Source organism: Myotis nattereri (genome assembly GCF_964212035.1).
Source record: "Myotis nattereri genome assembly, chromosome: 9".
Lineage (NCBI taxonomy): Eukaryota > Metazoa > Chordata > Mammalia > Chiroptera > Vespertilionidae > Myotis > Myotis nattereri.
In genome coordinates, this window is record NC_138084.1 from 18,312,481 (window position 1) to 18,333,733 (window position 21,253).

A 21,253-nucleotide genomic window follows, 5' to 3' on the forward strand; every position below is an offset into this window, starting at 1 on the left:
TCGTATAGTGTTTTAAAAAAGTATACCCTGATCAAACAGGACAATGAAAAAGGAAATCAAGTTACTTTTTTATTATTTTGAAATTGTGTTAGCTTATTGAAATTGTTGTCCATTATTCTCATCATAGAAGGGGATGGTAGCACAGTTCTTCCAGATCTAAATATCCAAGTAAAACTATGTTGAATAAAGCATATTGGGTGTCCATATGAAAGGGGATTCTTTTGGCAGAGAGAACTCATCATGCGTTGAGTTCTGTATTACACTTTCCCACTTAAGTTTTTAAGTCTTTGAAAGAGGTGTGATTATTTTGAACACTTTTCAGATGAATAAAGCAGGGCTTGAAGCTATTAAATGACATTTCAATGGACGAACTGTTCAGACGTGAAAAAATGGACTTGAGCGTAGTCTTCAACAAAAGCATTAATACCCAGCTACCTAATTTTTCTGTCTAGTTTCATTTTATCTCCGTTAGAATATTTTATATGCATAACATATATAATACATATATACACATATACATATGCACACATATACACATACATGTAAATCTAATTTTCCTAATATCAGAGCATGTAGAGTTCTTGTGCTTCTAAGAAAAGATCTATGACATCATGAAAGACACTGAATGAGGCAGGTGGGGAGGTAGAAGAGGGTAACAGTGGAGATAAATGGTGATGGAAGAAGACTTTACTTGGGTGGTGAGCACAATATAATATGTAGATGATGCATTAGAATTATATATCTGAAGTCTATATAATTTTATTAAGCAATGTCACCCCAATAAATTCAATAAAAATAACAATGTAAAGATCTCATTATCATGCCATTAAAAACTACCCTCTGATTGGCATCTGTGCAAACTGTTTTCAATTTATCTTTATTGTTGTATTTCAGATGTCTCCCATCTCCCCCCATTACTCTGTTCCACCAGGATCCTACCCTACTCCAGAACTTTGCTGCAGTATTGTCTCTGTCTATGGGTTATGCATACATGCATATACATTCTTTGGTTGATCTCTTCCTGCTCACCCTCACTCCCTCCCATCTGAGATTCATCAGTCTGTTGGATGCTTCCATGTCTCTGGACCCATTTTGTTCATCAATTTATTTTGTTCATTAGATTCCACAGTTAAGTGAGATAATGTGATATTTTTCTTTCCCTGACTGGCTTATTTCATTGAACATAATATTCTCCAGGTCCCTCCATGCTGTCTCAAAGAGTAAGAGTTTCTTCTTTTTACAGCTTCATAGTATTCCATTGTGTAGATGTACCACAGGTTTCTATCCACTCATCTATTGATGGGTACTTGGACTGTTTCCAGATCATAGCTATTGTAAGCAACATTGCTATGAACATAGCAGTGCATAAATTATTTCTGATTGGTGTTTCAGGATTCTTAGGATATACTTAGTTATTTACTGTGTTTTTCTTCTGATTATTTTATGAGGTGATATAGATATTGACTTTCACAGAAGGTGCGTAAGAGATAAACTCTAGTGTTCTGAGGATTGTAGTCTCTTCAATGGGTATAAATTTGGTATTGATGAAAAGGATTTGCAATTTATGACATGTAGGGTAAGTTTTATATTATCACATGTCACTTACTCCACCATTGCCAAAATAATTTCTGTGAAAAAAAGGAGTGAAACTACAAAGAAAGAGAATCACAGGCCAATATCCTTGATGAACATAGATGCTAAAATCCTCAACAAAATTTTAGCAAATCAGATCTAGCATTACATTAGAAAGATCATACACCATGACCAAGTGGGATTTATTCCAGAGATGCAAGGCTGGTACAATATCCTCAAATCAAAAAACATGATACATCATATAAACAAACTGAGAGACAAAAATCACTTAATCATATGAACTGATGCAGAAAAGGCATTTGACAAATTTCAACACCCTTTCCTGATAAAAACTCTCAGCAAAGTGGGATAGAGAGATCATACCTAAACATAATAAAAGCTTTATATGACAAACCTACAGCCAACATCATATTCAATGGGCAAAAACTAAAAACATTTCCCCTAAGAACGGAAACAATACAGGGATGCTCACTTTCACCACTCCTGTTTGACATACTACTGGAAGTGCTAACCATAGCAATCAGACAAGAAGAAGAAATAAAAGGCATCCAAACTGGAAAAGAAGAAGTAAAATTTTCATTATTCACAGATGACATGATATTGCCCATCAAAAGTAGACTTAATAAATGAATTTGGCAATGCAGCAGGATACAAAATTAACATCCAGAAATCTATGGATTTTTAAATACACCAATAATGAACTCACAGAAAGAGAAACTTAAGAAACAATCCAATTTACCACTGCAACAAAACAATTACGATATCTAGGAATAAATCTAACAAAGGAGGTAAAGGACCTGTACTCAGAAAATTACAGGATGCTGAAAAAAGAAATATAGGAAGACATGAACAAATGGAAGAATATACTGTGTTCATGGATTGGTAGAATCAACATCATTAAAATGTCCATACTACCCAAACCAATCTATATAGATTCAATGAAATCCCCATTAAAATATCAAAGGCATATTTCAAAGACCAAGAACAAACTCTCTAAAAATTCATTTGGAATAAAAAAAAAAGACCCCGAATAGCTGCAGCAATCTTGAGAAAGAACCAAGTTGGAGGGGTCACAATACCAGATATCAAGCTATATTACTAAGCCATGGCTCTCAAAACTGCCTGATACAGGCACAAGAACAGACATATAGACAAATGGAACAGAACAGAGAACCCAGAAATCAACCCAAGCCATTATGCTCAATTAATATTTGACAAAGGAGGCAAGAGCACACAATGGAGTCAAAAAAGCCTCTTCAATAAATGGTGTTGGGAAAATTGGACAGATACATGCAAAAAAATGAAACTAGACCACCAACTTACACCACACCCAAAAATAAAACTCAAAATGGATAAAGGACTTAAACTTAAGATGGGAAACCATAAATATTTTAGAAGAAGCCATAGGCAACAAAATAGCAGACATTTGTTCTGGCAATATCTTTACTGATACAGCTCCTAGGGCAATGGAAACTAAGGAAAAAATAAACAAATGGGACTACATCAAAATAAAAAGCTTCTTCACAGAAAAAAAGAACCATCAACAGATCAATAAGAAAGCCAACTGAATGGGAGAACATATTTGCCAATGTTATATCCGATAAGGGCCTAACCTCCAAAACTTATAGGGAACTCATACAACTTAACAAAAGGAAGGTAAACAATCCAATCAAAAAGTGGGCAAAGAACCAAACTAGACACTTTTCGAAAGAGGACATACAGAATGCTAAGGGACATAGGAAAACATGCTCAAAGTCACTAATCATCCGAGACATGCAAATCAAAACGACAATGAGGTACCATCTCACACCTGTTAGAATGGCTATCATCAACAAATCAACAAATGACAAGAACTGGCAAGGATGTGGAGAAAAAGGAACCCTCTTGCATTGCTGGGTGGGAATGCAGACTGGTGCAGCCACTGTGGAAAACAGTTTGGAGTTTCCTCAAAAAGTTAAAAATGGAACTCCCATTTGACCCAGTGATTCCACTTCTAGGAATATATCCCAAGAAACCAGAAACACCAATCAGAAAGGATATATGCACCCCTATGTTCATAGCAGCACAATTCACCATAGCTAAGATTTAGAAACAGCCTGAGTGCCCATCAGCAGATGAGTGGATTAGAAAACTGTGGTACATCTACATGATGGAATACTATGCTGCTGTAAAAAAGAAGGAATTCTCACCATTTGCAACAGCATGGATGGAACTGTAGAGCATCATGCTAAGCAAAATAATCCAGTCAGAGAAAGATAAATATCACATGATCTCACTCATTTGTGGAATATAATGAACAACATAAACTGATGAACAAAAATAGAACCAGAGACATAGAAACATTGAACATACTGCCCAACCTACGAGGGAAGGCAGTGGGTGAGAGGGTAAGAGATCAACCAAAGGACTTGTATGCATGCATATGAGCATAACCAATGGACACAGACGGGAGTGAGGGGCTTGGGGGTGGGTGGGTGAGGGCATGTGCTGGGAGGTGGGAGCAGCTGGGGAGAGGCCAATGGGGGAAAAAGAAACTCATGTAATACTTTAAACAATAAAGAATTTAAATTTTAAAAAAGGAGTGAAAGCATAATTGTAAATGCACTAAATATATTTGTTCATCATTGACTTACCTGAAAAAGATACTCATTCTATTGTTGATTTAGATTTCCACATATCTTGATTATGTTAGGTAAGGTTATTATATACTCTGTAATTTAAATATTTTTAAAAGACTATCATATGAAAGGTAGAATGAAACAATTCAAAATCTATTCAATTTTTTTAAAAAATATTTATTATTTATTATTGAAAATATTACATATGTCCCCTTTTCCCCCTGCATTGCCCCCATCTAGCCTGCCTCTGCTCTTCCCCTCTACCTGCTCCTTGTCCCAGGCCTTCACTACCCTATTGTTTGTGTGTAGGGGTGTGCATATATGCACACAAATTCTTTGGTTGACCTCTTCCGACCCACCCACCCGCACATCCTCACCCTCTCTCTGAGTTTCAGCAGTCTGTTTCATGCTTCTATGTCTCAAGAAATAATCTAAATTTAAATAATTAAAGAAATGAAATAATAAAAATTTGCATAAGAAGCACACATTCAATGAATTATAATAAAGTACCAACATTATTATGTGATAATAGTCCGTAAAGCAGGAAATATTTGTAGATTTTGTAAATAAGATTAATTACATGTAGGAGAGCTATACTAGAGAGTAGGAAGATAAAATGATATGTCTGAAATACGATATGTCTGAAAACTCAAGTCTCAGAATAACTGAATTTCAACTTCCAAATATTGTTGCTATTTCTGTTTTATTGAAAATTGAAACATTTAATGGAAGGAATATAATATTAGTAATTATTGATGAAGTAGTTGGTTCCATATGTAATTTTAGTAAATACTCGGGACAATGAGGGTGGGAAGAATCCAGTCAATGATCAGCATGTGGTGCAGAATAAAGTAGGTGAGCTACTCAGTGAAACAGTGAACCACCTCTGAGACCAGCCTGATCATTCTGCCATAGGCCTCCAGGGCCAGTAACTGATGTGGGTGGGGGGGAGGGTGTGAGAGCATAGCTGCTGGGTGCACAGACAACATTAATGCCTTTGTGAACATCCATTTGACCAAGGGCACCTACATGGACCACTGAGGGCATTGTATGTATGAGTAGGGTGACCTGTTAGTGACAGAACATAAAGCCTGTTATGTTGCATCTCCGATGACTGGACCATCACCTCTTCAATCAGGTGCCACTTCAGTGGCAAGGGCAGGGGAAGTTTTATAAGGGGTTTTCCTTCAAAAACTATACCAGTAAATGTGGTTGTCTCCTTTTAGCAAGCCTGATCTCCCTTTCCTCCAGAATTCTACTAGGCCAACTACTGTTTACCTTCCTATTAATAATGCTTAATTTTTCTTTTTAATTTTTTATAATGAAGGTATAATTGACATATAACATTATTTAGTCCCAGGTGTAAAAGATAATTATTCAATATTTGTATATATTATGAAATGATCACCACAGTAAGTCTAGCTATCATCATCACTATCCATATTACAACATTCTTTTTCCTTGCAATGAGTTTCATATATCTACTCTCTTAGTAACTTTCAAATATGCAATACAGTCATATTCACTATAGTTACCATGCTGTACATTACATTTTGTGAGTTATTTATTTTATAACTCTAAGTTTGTACCTCTTAACCTGCTTAGCTTTAATATTGATATTAATTGATTATGTTGGTAATTGCTAAGAGATTTCTATGAGCGCATAATCAATGAGCCTATTGTAAAGAATATGTGTCCCATTCCTCCACTGAACATTGATCCCTCTCCTTTGGAATCGTGCACTGATAAACACTTTGCTGTAGTTGAATCTGTGTATATGTAGTTTTATGTGTATGTGTCTGTGTCAGTCCCATGAGAGAAAGAGAAAGAGAAGGGTTGGAAATTTTTAAGAAAGGGAGGGAATAGGAGAGCGATCATTGATGCATTCTAATCAGACACACATTTGTACAAACTCACATATTCTTTAAGAAAGATCTATGTATATGGAGAAATAATGGAAATAAAAGCTGGAATTTACATTTTCAATTAAAACTATAGTTCTGAAATTTTATTTAAGCATCCTACCTGGGATAACTTGATATATTAAATCAAAATATGTTAAATTTAAAGCATTTTCTACATATGTAATATATAACAATCTTCACAAATCATAAATGGTGAATAATAATGCACAGGAAAAACATATGGATATTTACACATTATTTTCTATGGCTAGTATCATGTGATATTGTGACTTTTTTTGCTTAAGACTTCATACGTTTATTTTCCTAGGCAAGATTTTATTATAATAGGCTTCATTTTTGAGGACTCAGTAAAGATTCAGAATGGAAACAAAACCATATATATGTTTTTAAATTAATCTTATACTTATGTAAATTTAAGGTAATTACCTTGTATGATAGGTATATTTGAAAATTATAGGACATAATTACTTTAAAATATTCTAATTAAAAACTGTAGCCTTGAACCATCCTTTGAAAGGTCATTAAATATTCCATTTGGTTCAGAAAAAACAATCTAATAATCACAAAAATAGAGGCATCCTTTTCCTGGTAATTAAATTCCAAAAAGCCTTCTTCACTTCCTTATTCCTGAGGCTGTAGATCAGAGGGTTCAGCATGGGGATCACCACTGTGTAGAACACGGAAGCCACTTTGTCCTGACCCAGGGAGTAGCTGGAACTAGGTCTCAGATAAGTATAGATGGCGGTGGAATAGAACAGAATTATGGCTGTCAGGTGAGAGGCACATGTTGAGAAAGCTCTGTGCCTGCCCTCCCCTGAATGCATACGAAAGATGGAGAAGAGAATGTAGGAGTAGGAGGTGAGGATGACCAGCAAAGTCCCAACTATATTCACTCCAGCAGTAGTGGAAAAGATGCTTTCATTCAGGGGTGTGTCTGAACAGGAGAGCTTAAAGAGTGGAGGGCTGTCACAGAAGAAATGCTGGATGACATTGGAACTGCAGAATGGCAGGCTGCTTATATAACTTGTGTCCACCATGGAGTTCAAGAGTCCCGCTGCAAAAGCTCCTGCTGCCATTTTCAGGCAGACTGTCCTGGTCATGACCAAGGGGTACAGGAGAGGGTTGCATATGGCCACATACCGGTCATAGGCCATTAAGCCAAAGAGGATGCATTCAGTTGTGGCCAAGGCGATAAAGAAGTACAGCTGCAGAAAGCAGCCAGCAAAGGAGATGGTTTTCTTCTCTGACAATAAATCCACCAGCATTTTTGGGGTGACGGTGGATGAATAACAAACATCCACAAAGGACAGGTTAGCCAGGAAGAAATACATGGGTGTGTGGAGTCTGGAATCAGTCCTGATTAAGAGGATCATCCCAACATTCCCGCAAACTGTCAGTGTGTAAATGACAGAAAAGAGCATAAAGAGGATAATCTGTAGCTCCAGCGTGTCTGCTAATCCCAGCAGGATGAACTCTGTCACCAAAGTATAATTAGTTCTGGTCATTTATAATAAATAAGAATGTGTTTTATTTGTTTAAGCTTGTATTTAGTTTAATCCTTTATTTTAAAAAAAGTTTACCAAACTAGTAGAAATGTTAATGAGGACATTCACACATGGGAAAAAATATCTGGGTTAATAAGGCATGGCAAATAGAGTGACTGTACAAGTGGAAAAATAGTGGAGAAATGGAGAAACATTTGAAATTATGAAGCAATTGTCTTTATTCTGGTTGCAGGGCATTCAAATAACTGGTCTAAATCCACATCCTCCACTTAAGTTTCTTCAAATTCATCATATGTTGTTCTCCTTCAACTTACATCCAAAATACAAAGGATCAAGTATTTCTGGTAAGTCTCTCCCAGTCTCTGAAAGGTATGTTAGTTTAACTCAAACATATTGTTCTTTTCTCAAGACCATTCTGCTTGTTCTTCAACTCCAAAATTCATGCATTGCCTCCCAGAAATTCCTTGTGTACCTCAAGCAACAGAAATAGTGACATTTCAAATAACCAATATTTTGACTTCTATCTATCTTTAAGAATGATTTTGTACTGTTTTAAAAGTGAACTAAATATTTTTTCTTATTACAAAGTGCACTATCAAGTTAATGTGTAGTAGCAGACCCAGTACCTGTCCACCTCAGTGAATAAGAGCATCAAATTCTCCGGAGCTTCCTTCCATGGTGTCTTACTCATGTAGACTATTATTTTCTTTTTTTATTAGGAATTCTCAGTTGGAGCTAAAACAGAAAAAATCAAATTTTAAAGGAAATGAAATGCAGTGACAATTAAATCTATTTGTAAAAATTTGAGACTCCTTCCGAGTAGGTACACGTTGCTGCACTTTTATTTTGTTTTTCTGGACGGGAATTGGGTGACCATGGGGACTAGATTGTAGGAGTTAATTGCGAAGCCAATCCTCTCAAGGCAGAAACTCTGTCTCAACATAAAATAAAATTAGCTCACATGAAGCTATGTGGAATCAAACATTGCATCATGAAGAGGTTCCTCATCTCTGTATTACCTTAAAGACTTTTTGTTTCCAATATAAAAATATTAATTGCCTATTTACATTATCTCTCTCTCTCATTCCCTTTCTTTCTTAGCTTATTTCAAATGGGTACATAACCCAAAACCAAATTATTATTCTTACCTTTACCAGTATGTGTGTGTGTAGGGAGGTAGGGTTTGGGGGGTGGGTGGGTCTCTTTCTTTGTCTGAGTAAGTTTAACTTTCAATCTAAGTCTGTTCTTCAGTGAAATTAATGAGGAGAAACTAAGTCCATTGTACAGTGTTTTAAAAAATTATGTTGTGAATAAATAGGACAATAGATAGGAAAGTCACATTGCTTTTTTATGATTTCGGAATTGTGTTCGCTTCTTGCAATTATTGTCTGTGATTCTTAACCTTGAAGGGGACGATAGCACAGATTTTCAGACCTCCAGATGCAAATGAAACAAGGTTGAATAAAGCACATTGAGTGCCTATATGCAGAGAGAGAGTCTATGTGCAGAGAGAACTCCTAATGCAGCAAGTTTTGTATTACACCTTTTCATTTAAATTCTCAACTAATTTTCTACACCAGTTTCTGCAGGAAGCATTATTATTTAAAACATTTTAGAGATGAATAAAGCATGACTTCGAGCTATTAAATGACTTTGCAATAGATAAAATCTTAGAAAGTAGGAGAATTGAGTTGTTTTTCAACAGAAAGCATTAATAACCAGCTACCTAATTTTCCTGTCTAGTTTCATCTCAGTTACTTAGAAGAATATATATATATATATATATATATATATATATATATATATATATATATACATATGCACACATATATATGAATATATGTATATAAATGTGTACATATGTGGGGTTTTTTTGTGTGTATGTGTGTATCTTCTAGGAAATTACATCTTCTAATAATAGGAGCAAGTGGAATCTTATGCTTCTACAGAAAGATCTGTAACATGAAAGATACTGCTAAAAAGTTGACTTGTGAAAATCCCATCATTGTGCCATTAAAAATTACAATATGATTGACATCTGTGCAAATTTCTATCTATCCATCTATGTATCTTTCCATCTATATGTCTTTTTCTTCTGATTATCTTATGAGGTAATGCAGATATTGACATCACAGAAGGTGCATAAGAGATAAATTCTAGTCTGACAATTGTAGTCTTTTAACTGAGTATAAATTCAGTATTAATTAAAGGGACTTTACAGTTTATGAGATGTAGGGTAAGTTCTATATTTTTACATACTCCATTATTACAAAAAAACCTACGTAAAATGGAGTTAGAAAGCATAATTGTAAATGAGCTAGATATCTGTTAATTATTGACTTACCTGACAAAGATACATTTTTTTGTTGATTCAGATTTCCACATATCTTGATTTTGTTGAGTAAGATTGTTGTATACTCTAATTTAAATATTTTGGGGGGAGTTACAATGAGTCTTTTATTTATTTTTCTTTTTTTCTTTATTTTACTTTATTTTTTCATCACTATCCTCCATAGCTTCTTTCACCTCTATCCTCCCCTCCAATCATCACACTGTAGTCCATGTCCATGAGTTCTTTTTTGCTTTTTTGCTCAATTCCCTCCCTCCCCCAACCTCCGCCCCCCGCCCCCCAACTAGAGCTCTCTGCTAGCTCTCTATGAGTCTGTCTCTATTTCGCTTGTTAGTTCAATTTGTTCATTAAATTCCACACATGAGTGGAACCATATGTACTTATCTTTCTCTGACTGGCTTATTTCACTTAGCATAATGTTATCCAGGTCCATACACTCTATCACAAAGGGTAAAATTTTATCCCATTTTATGGCTGTGTAGTATTCCATGTGTAAATGTAACTGTTTTATCCACTCATCTACTGATGGACAGTTGGCTGCTTTTAAATCTTGGCTATTGTAAATCTTGACTACAATGAACATAGTGGTGTATATATTCTTTCAAATTAGTGTTTGGGGTTTTTGGATAAATTTCCAGAGGTGGAATCACTGGGTCATCAGGCAGTTCTATTTTTAATTTTTTGAGGTAACTCCAGACTGCCTTTCACAGGGGCTGCACCAATCTGCATTCCCACCAGCATTGCACAAGGGTTTCCTTTTCTCCACATCTTCACCAACACTTGTTGTGTGTTTATTTATTTATTACAAATGGCCCGGTGCACAAAATTTGTGCACTCGGGGGGCAGTCCCTCAGCCTGACCTACGCCCTCTCACAGTCCGGGAGCCTGGCATCTGGCTGAGTGGTGCTCCCCCTGTGGGAGTGCACTGACCACGAGGGGGAAGCTCCTGCATTGAGTGGGAATAAGCCAAAACCAGCTCTCCAACATCCCCCAAGGGATCCCATATTTTGAGAGGGCACAGACCAGGCCGAGGGACCCCCTGGTGAATGATCGGGGCCAGAGAGGGACACAGGAGGTTGGCCAGCCAGGGAGGGGCTGTAGGAGGGCTCCAGGGCGTGTCTGGCCCATCTCACTCAGTCCTCATTGGCTGGATCCCAGAAGCAAGCTAACCTACTGGTTAAAGTGTCTGCTCCCTTGTGGTCAGTGCATGTTATAGCTAGCAGTTGAATGGCCTTAACATGTCATTAGCATATTATGCTTTGATTGATTGGATAGAAGACCGATGACCAGACACTTAGCATATTAGGCTTTTATTATATAGGATAGCCATTTTGACAGGTGTGAGGTGATATCTCATTGTGGTTTTAATTTGCAATTTTGATGATTAGTGAAACTGAGCATATTTTCATATTTCTATTGGCCATTTGTATGTCCTCTTTGAAGACGTGACTATTCAGTGCCTTTACCCATTTTTTTAATTGGATTGATTGAATTTTGGTGTTGAGTTGTATAAGTTCTTTATAAATTTTGTATATTAACCCCTTATCATATATATTGGCGAATATGTTCTTCATTCAGTGGGTTGTCTTTTCATTTTGTTGATGATTTCCTTTCCTGTACAAAAACTTTTCTAATTTGTTGAAGTTCTATTTGTTTATTTTTTTTCTTTTGTTTCTCTTGCCCCAGGAGATATGTCAGAAAAAATATTGCTATAGAGACGATAATATGAAAGGTAGAATATAGTGCTTACTTATAAAACTCTGCTCAGCTACATTAACAGGACATATTAACAATGGAATAGAAATTTTCAGTTACTTGTTTATATTTTTCTTCATTTTAAATAACTAATGAAAATGTTGGAGTACAAACTTTTAGAATTATTGACCAAGTTAATAGAACAGTGACTGTCATATTTTAGGCATTTAATTAATATTGTGGGCACATGAATGAATAAACAAATATATTTAATTATGTTTTTAAATTTAAATTTAAATTTTTAATCCAGTTTCAAAATTATATGATTTTATTATTCATTACTTTTAACATTGTGAACATTTTTATGTATATTACTTGGGGCCCAGTGCACTAATTCATGCACCAGTGGGTTCCCTCGGCCTGGCCTGCGGGACTGGGCCGAAACCAGCTCTCCAATATCCCTTGAGGGGTCTTGGATTGCAAGAGGGCACAGGCCAGGCTGAGGGTCCCCACTGGTGCACAATAGGGGCTGGGGAGGGATACCAGAGATTGGCCAGCTGGGGAGGGACTGCAGGAGGGCTCCAGGGCATGTCCAGCCCATCTTGCTCAGTCCTGAACAGCCGGACCCCAGCAGCAAGCTAACCTACCATTTGGAGCGTCTTCCCCCTGGTGGTCAGTGCACATCATAACGACTGGTCAACTATCTGCCCCCTGGTCGTCAGTGCACGTCATAGTGAGTGGTTGAGCAGCCTTAGTATATCATTTGCATATTGTGCTTTGATTGGTTGAATGGAAGACTGGATGATTGGACACTTAGCATATTAGGCTTTTATTATATAGAATTTATCTAAGGATTGACTTCAGGATGTTAATATTTCACTTGTGTAAGTTTATTTAAGGTAATAAAGAAAATGCATGCAAGAAATAAATAAAAATATATGATAAGTGGGTTTTTTATTTAATCATTTCTAAATGCACATGTGGGTTGCCTTTTTACACAGAAAAATGAGTAATATGAATAATATGTTGATGAATTAACTGTAATGTCTACGAGTTCTCTTGAGATTCAATAGGAAATAGCATAATTAAGAAATATTCTGTGCTGAGCCATATATTTTTCCCAACATAAAAGGAAGGAATTTTCAATTTTCAAAGGGATTAATTACATTACAGTAAAAGAAGTTAGGGAGAATCTTCATATCTTTGTCATGTATTCATCAATTTTCTCTAAGATAATCACTGTTTATAGTACTTATCCCTTCATTAACAATTGTTCTGTACTCTCTTTTAATTTAAGCTAAAAACATTCTCCAAAGATTTTTTATAATGAGGCCCATTGGGCATTCACTTTGAATGGTGAGTCTGTCTCAAAACGTGATGATGTTAGCATTACAAATTTGAGGACAGTGAACAACCACTTTTAATGTTAGGTCATTTTTTGCAATTTAATGTTTAAAGTTTCTGACCTCGTTGCTTGAATTTTTGTTCTAAAAATTTATCATTGAAAATGTTTTTTTTTCTATGTTTCTTTATGTCAATAATGAAACAGGGTAAACCAAATAATTTCAATTTGTATTTAAGACTAAGAAAGGTTAGAGATATTTACTTTAAGATTATGTAAAACAATGATGTCTAATGTAGCTAATTGTTGGGAGAAAATCAATGGAGGGTGCAGCTAGAGGAGGAAAGAAAAACAAAATAAAAATTTAAAACTATAAGGAATAAACTCATGTAAAAGAGTAAAATAAAAATTATGAGAATTAATAAAATAGCTTGTCTGGATTGCCAAATAAAAGATGAAAATTAGTTGCATTTTTTCATCACTGCAGAAAATATTTAGAATTCAATGTTTAAAAGGATAATAGCAACCATATACAAGGTCTGCAGGAAAATAGATCTAGCAATAAAAACTCATAACTTATGGAGATTATAAAACATCATTAAAATATTTTTAATAAATAACACAAATAGTTACACTATGTTTATGAGGATGACTCCAAATTTCAAAGATATGTTTTACAAAACTGGTCTGTAAATACAACACAATTATATAAACAGCTTTATTAATGTTTTAAAGCTGAAAAACTGAGGGTAACATTTTTGTAGAGTTGTTCTTACATGCTGTTGTGTCTGCTCTAACTTCTGGGAACCCTATGAATGAGTGGTGTCCATGCAGTCCTAGCCTCAACAGCCCTGCTCAGTGGAGATTCATGGCTATGCCATTCTTTGTGGAATCAATCCCTGTCATATTTGATATTCCTCTTTTACCACTGCCTTCTATAGTTTCCAGTATTATGTTTTTTTTTTCTCAAGAACTCTGCCTTCTCCCAATGTGCCTGCAGTAGGACAGCCTCAGTTTGTCATTTTGTCTCCAGAATGTTTCAGGCTTAATTGATTTAGGATCCACTTGTTCATCCTCCTGGAGGCCCAGGGTACCCATAGAGTTCTCCTCCAAAGCCATATTTCAAATGAATATTTTTTTTTTCTTATCAGCCTTCTTCACTGTCCAACTTTCACACCTGAACATAGTAATTGGGAATTATGTGGGTTAACCCAGAACAAAACATGAAAAAGATGTAGGAGTTATTAATGTCATTATATGAAGGAAAGGCTACCAATGAAGAAAGTGTAAGTTTGAGTAATGAATAGAGTGTAGAGATTGTCAACACATTAATGAAAATTTAACATATATTATACGGTGCCATTCAGGATGAATGGAGGACACATATTAAAAAAAATAAGCAGTGGTGGAAAATCAGCTGTTTTCATTCAATAAAGAAAAGATCTCTACCTAATACATTGTCAAAAAATAAAAATCTCAGATGTGCTAAAGATTTAAATATCTGTCATCCACACTATTTTGGAAAAAAGAAGTTAAATTTCTGCCTATAACAAGTGTTACAAGGAAATGGAACCTGAGGTCTTCTGTGCTATTGTTGAGAGTATAAATATAAACAAGAAATTGAGAAAACAGTTTGTTATATTTTAAAGTTGAACATATGTATATATATACAAGTAATGCCACATCCTAAGATACACCTGATGAATTCTTGTAGTTGTGCATTGAGTGACATGGAAAGTAACATTCATATCACTATTGGTCATAATAGAAGATAACAATTTAATTATGACACATTAAAGAAAGAGAATACTACAAAATTGTGAAATTAAAGAGTGCAGGGATACATGTGAATACAGTAGAATGTTAGAAACACAATATTGAAGAAAAACACAAACAATACAGAAGGTAAACTGTGTATGATATATTCCTAACATTAAAAAGTAGGTTTTAAAAATACGGTTTTAGGAATATAGATAAATTAATTTTTAAAAGTTAAACTAGGGAATAATGAAAAATACAGAAGAGCGGTTATCACTGTCAAGGATGCAGGGTAATTGAATGATCACAGAGAAGTTTCAATTATAGCAATAATGACTTTTTAAAAATTTATTTTGGGAGATGAGTTTATTTGCGCTCACTTACTTTGTTTTCTGATTCACATATTTACTTTATATTTCTTGAACTAACTGAAATTTATGTTTTACATAATACAATAATAAAAAATTAAAACAAAAATACTAGGGAAAAAATTTTTAACTTTGTGCTTGTGTTCGAGATTCCCAAGACCACCATCAGCTTCAATGATTGACCAGGGCTCACAAAATTCAGAAGAGCCTTTATATGTATGGTTATATTTTATTACAGTTAAAAAATAGATTAAAATTGGCAAAGGAAATAGATGTGGAGGGAAGTGTCCAAGAGAAGCCAGGCATAAGCTTCCATGACTTATGTGCCAGTAGAATCACAGACAGAACTGAATTCTCTGAGCATTCCTGGTTGGTGATGAAGGTTTTATTACAAATAAGCCTAATTTTTGAGGATGAGGTATCAACAACCAGAAATGCTTAATCAAGATCTGGCGTTCAGGGCTTTCCTGAGGGTCAGTACACAGACATGGAGGGCTCACATAACAGTTATTGGTTATTTAGTCTTCAACTGCTCCACCCTGATCAAACTAATACAGCCCAACCCAAAGCCCTGGAATACAAAGACAGGCATTCACTATGAGTCACATCATTAGCATAAACTGTTAGCTGTGGGCCCCAGGGTACAAAGATGCTCTTATCAGGTAGGATATTCCAAGATTTCAGAGGTTCTCTCAGGAGACAGTGAAGGTCCAGTCCTGAAGACCTTGGAATAGGCACAGTTTTGGCAGCCCAGGCTCACTGAGTTAACCTTTCCTGCACAGTCCCAGTATATGCACATATTTAGTGCAGGTCTCCATCTGTTAATAATATCATGGTTTTGGGTTGTTTATTTGCATCTACGCAGTTGTTGAATATTGATTCTTTGAGTCCATACAACTTGTTGGTTGACTTTTTTAACTTTGTGACATTCACAGGTTTTGAAATTAGTCTCTATTTGGACTTACTTAATCACTAATGGAAATATTGACCAAAATAAACTCCAAAGGCATACATTTCAAACTTCTTTCATTAATTTTAATAAATTAATCACTCATAAAACATTGAGTAAAGCAAAACATTGATTGATATCTGTATATTTAGGGAATGTGGTAACATTCAACATTCAAGTGAAATAAAAGGCTGGAAAATTAGAAAACCAGAAAGCAATAGAGACAGTACCGCAAAAGGCAACACAATTTACATTCATAACAGAGAGTTTGATACATATTCTCAGATTTAAATAAACAAGAATGTTAGAATCATACTCAATATAATAATTAAAAGTCTCAATATTTAACACTTTTAATTTTTTAAGTTAAAGAAAGAATATTTGGAATGTCTCTATTTTTATGTTATATTGTGACTTTTGTTTCTAAATACTCAATACCTTTCTTTCCCTAGGTAAATTTTATTACAAATAAATCTTATTTTTAGGTTGCCTGTGAAGATACAAAATGGTTAAATGAAAGTTTCATGATCTTATACAAGTTACATGAATAATACAGAGCATAATTACTTGGAAAATATTCTAATGAAAAACTGTAGGCTTGAACAGGCTTTGCAAGTTTATTAAATACTCTGCCAGATTTGATAAATTCACTGAAAAATCACAAAAATACAGGGATCCTTTTTCTGGTCACTACATTATACAAAGCCTTCTTTACATCCTTATTCCTGAGACTGTAGACCAGAGGGTTCAGCATGGGGATCACCGCCGTGTAGAACACAGAAACCACTTTGTCCTGACCCAGGGAGTAGCTGGATGTAGGTCTCAGATAAGTATAGATGGAGGTAGAATAGAACAGAAATATAGCTGTCAGGTGAGAGGCACATGTTGAGAAAGCTCTGTGCCTGCCCTCCCCTGAATGCATACGAAAGATGGAATAGAGAATGTAGCAGTAAGAGGTGAGGATGACCAGCAGAACCCCCACCAGATTCACTCCAGCAAAAGTGGAAAAGATGCTTTCATTCAGACGTGTGTCAGAACAGGAGAGCTTAAAGAGTGGAGGGCTGTCACAGAAGAAGTGGTGGATGACATTGGAACTGCAGAATGGCAGGCTGCTTACATAACTTGTGTTCACCATGGAGTTCAAGAGTCCCGCTGCAAAAGCCCCTGCTGCCATTTTCAGGCAGACTGTCCTGGTCATGACCAAGGGGTACAGGAGAGGGTTGCATATGGCCACGTACCGGTCATAGGCCATTAAGCCAAAGAGGATGCATTCAGTTGTGGCCAAGGCGATAAAGAAATACATCTGCATAAAGCAGCCAGCAAAGGAGATGGTTTTCTTCTCTGACAACAAATCCACCAGCATCTTTGGGGTGGTGTTAGAGGTACAACAAACATCCACAAAGGACAGGTTAGCCAGGAAGAAATACATGGGTGTGTGGAGTCTGGAATCAATCTTGATTAAGAGGATCATCCCAACATTCCCGCAAACTGTCAGTGTGTAAATGACAAAAAAGAGCACAAAGAGGATAATCTGCAGCTCCAGCGTGTCTGCTAATCCCAGCAGGATGAACTCGGTCACCAAAGTATAATTTGTTTTGGTCATTTGTAAGAAATATAGTTTGCTTAACTTATATCAGGAGTAGATATTTCCCTATCTAAAGGTTACAGGAAATAGTGGACATATTAATGACCTTATTCACGTATGGGGGGAAAACACCACCCTTGGCTAATATAGCACAGTTAACAGAGCTACTGAAGAATGAGAAAAATTAGTGTAGAAATGGAGAAACATTTGAATATATGAAGCAATTGACTTTATTAAATCTCAAGTAACTGCTCTCAATTCACATCCTCCACTAAGTTTCTTCAAATGCAACAGATGTTGTTCTCTTCCAGCCCACATACAAAGTGCAAAAGATACCAATGTTCCTGCCTTAGTCTCTCCCAGTCTCTGAAAGGTATGTATGCGCAATTAACACAAATCCATTTTTTTTCTCAACTCCAAAATTCACACATTGCCTCCCAGAAATTTCTTGTGTACCCCAAGCATAAAAAATGGTGACATTTCAAATAACCAATATCTTGACATCTATTGTATATTAAAGACTGATTTGGTAGTGTTTTTAAAATGAATCAAATGATTGTTTGCTATGCAAAGTACACTATCATTAATATCAGGTAGTTGCATACACAGTACCTGTCCCCCGTAGTGAATAGCAGCATCAAATCCTCATGAGCTTCCTCCCCCCGCGTCTTACTCCTGTAGACTATTATTTTCTTTTTTTTATTAGGGGTTCTCAGTTAGAGCTTAAAAGTAAAAAAGAAAAAGATCACATTGTAAATGAAATGAAATGTGGTGAATATTTGAATTACCTTCTGGTAAAAATGTTAGAGTCCTTCTGAATGAATACATGTTGCTGCACTTTTATTTTGTTTTCCTGGAAGAGAATTGGGTGACCATGGGGACTATGTTATGGGGTTTAACTGTGGAGTTAATCCTCTAAAGGCAGAAACTTTGTCTCAAAAGAAAATATAATCATATGCAGTCATATAGAATTAAATATTGCATCATAAGTGGTTCTTGATCTCTGTAGTTCCTTAAAGTCCTTTCTCAAAGTAAAAAAAAAAAAAAAAAAAAAATGGCTATTTACATTGCCTCTCTCTTTATATTTTTAGCCTATTTCAAAAGGGTCATAGCCAACTACCAAATTATTATTCTTCCCATTACTCCAGTGTGTGTGTGTGGGAGAGATGGTCCCTTCCTTCGAGTAGTTGAAACTTCAGTCCAACTCTACCCTTGAGTGAAATTAATGTGAAGGAGGAACTAACTAAATACATTGTATGGTGTGTGTTTTAAATATGCCCTGATCAAATAGGACAATGACTAAGCGAATGGGATTCTGTTTTTATGATTTCAGAATTGTGTTGGTTTATTGTAATTATTGTTTGTGATTCTTATCCTAGAAGGGGATGATAACACAGATTTTCTAGATGTAAATACACAAGTAAAACCTGGTTGAATAAAGCACATTGTGTGTCCATATGCATGGAGAGTTTATTGGCAGAGAGAATTTAGAATGCTTTGAGTTCTATATTACATGCTTCCACTTAAATTCTTAATTAATTTTCACACCAGTCTTTGAGGGAGGCATTATTATTTTTGCAAATGCCTTCAAGCTATAAAATTACTTCCATCAATCAAGGAACTTATATGCATATACGCATAACCCAGGAACACAGACAATAGAGGGGTGAAGGTCTGCTGTGAGGGCGGGTGCAGGCTAGGAGAGGTCAATGGGGGAGAAGGGGAGACATATGTAATACTTGCAACAATAAAAATAAAAAATAAATAAATGACTTTCCAATGGACAAATTCTTAGGAAGTGCAATAATTGACCTGAGCACAGTGTTCAACAAAAGCATTAATGCCCAGCTACCTAATTTTTTCTAATTTCATTTTACCTCAGTTACTTAGAAGATTTTAAATCTATAACACACACATATATATATATATATATATATATATATATACTAGAGGCCCAATGCACAAAATTTGTGCAAGGGGCTAAGCCCCCCGCCACTGCGGCAGCTGCCTCTGCCTTGGCCGCCACCCGCCACGGCTTCTTTTGGAAGGGTCGTCCAGGAGGACATCCAGACTAATTACTATATTACGCTTTTATTATTATAGATATACATATACATATGTGTATATATAGAATTCATTTATACACATATACTATATGCACACACACATATTCATATATGTGTGTTCTAGTAAATCCAATCTTCCAAACATCACAGCAGGTTCTTGTGCTTCTAAAGAAAGATCTGTATGTAACATTATAAAATACTAGAGGCCCGGTGCACAAAAATTTGTGCACTGGCTGGGGGGAGGGGGGGTGTCCCTCAGCCCGGCCTGTGCCCTCTCACAGTCTGGGACCCCTTGGGAGATAACGACCTGCTGGCTTAGGCCCACTCCCAGGTGGCAGAGGGCAGGAACAATCCTTAGGTGCAGCCCCTGGTTGGGCTCAGAGCAGGGCCGACTGGGGAGTTGGGGCATCACCCCCTGTCACGCACAGAGCAGGGCCCATCAGGAAGGTTTGGGCTCCATACCCTGTCACACACAGAGCAGGGCCGATCAGAGGGTTGGGGCTCTGCCCCCTGTTACACACAGAGCAGGGCCCATCAGGGGGTTGGGGAGCTCCCCCCTGCCACACTCAGGGCAAGGCTGATGGGGAGGTTGCGGCTCCATCTCATCACACACAGAGCAGGGCCCATGGGGGGGTTGGGGCGCCGTACCCTGTCACACACAGAGCAGGACCAATCAGGGGGTTGGGGATCTCCCCCTATCAGGCATAGAGCAGGGCTGATCAGGGGGTTGGGGCGCATTCCCCTGTCACATACAGAGCAGAGCAGATAGGGAGGTTGTGGCCCTGCCCCCTGTCACACACAGAACCACAGGGCGATCAGGGGGTTTGGTGCTGCCCCCTGTCAAGCTGCTCCAGGGACCAGGAGTCCTCGCAGCTCTGCTGATCCCGGTGCCAGGAGGCCTCACAGCTCCACTTGACACAGGGGCAGTGAGGCCTCGCTGCTCTGCTGATCCCGGTGCTGGGAGCCATATTACCCTTTTACTATATAGGATAGAGGCCTGGTGCATGGGTGGGGGCCAGCTGGTTTGCCCTGAAGTGTGTTCTGGATCAGGGTGGGGGTCCTGCTTGGGTGCCTGGCCAGCCTGGATGAGGGGATGATGGCTGTGTGCAGCTGGTCACACCCTCTTCAGGTTGGGGGTCCCCATTGGGGTGCCTGGCCAGTCTGGGTGAGGAGCTGAGGGCCGTTTTTGGCTGACCTGTGACTGAAGCTCCCAACCTCTCCTATTTGCCTTTTTTTTTTATTCTGGGATTTATTTACCTTCTTTGGCTGTCACTGGAACTGAGAGCCGGCTTTAGCTCTGAGGCTCGGCTCCAGCCCTGAGACCTCAGCTGCTGAAAGCAGGGATCTGGGTTTGTTTGGGTTCTATAATTGAAACTCTGTTGCAACTCCAGCTCGGCCAGCTGGCTGAAAGCATGGGACTTATTTAGCTTCTATACTTGCAACATTGTTTCTTAGAGTGCAAGCTCAGAGCCCAGCAGCGGCAGGTGGGGAACCTTGGC

At 37.1% G+C, this 21,253-nt stretch overlaps 3 protein-coding genes across 3 annotated transcripts in view; 1 reads left to right on the forward strand and 2 right to left on the reverse strand.

Annotated features, from left to right (window-relative positions):
* Nucleotides 1-21,253, forward strand: part of LOC308524758 (olfactory receptor 4A5-like) — a gene marked incomplete at both ends in the record, with an annotated part of 363,276 nt that overhangs the window by 318,945 nt on the left and 23,078 nt on the right. The window lies entirely within an intron of this gene.
* Nucleotides 6,697-7,641, reverse strand: LOC308525202 (olfactory receptor 5F1-like; the record flags this gene model as incomplete). The annotated part of the gene is made up of 1 exon (XM_081099990.1): nucleotides 6,697-7,641. One exon carries the CDS (start codon nucleotides 7,639-7,641, stop codon nucleotides 6,697-6,699), a length of 945 nt encoding a protein of 314 aa, XP_080956116.1.
* Nucleotides 16,762-17,706, reverse strand: LOC308525204 (olfactory receptor 5F1-like; the record flags this gene model as incomplete). The annotated part of the gene is made up of 1 exon (XM_081099991.1): nucleotides 16,762-17,706. One exon carries the CDS (start codon nucleotides 17,704-17,706, stop codon nucleotides 16,762-16,764), a length of 945 nt encoding a protein of 314 aa, XP_080956117.1.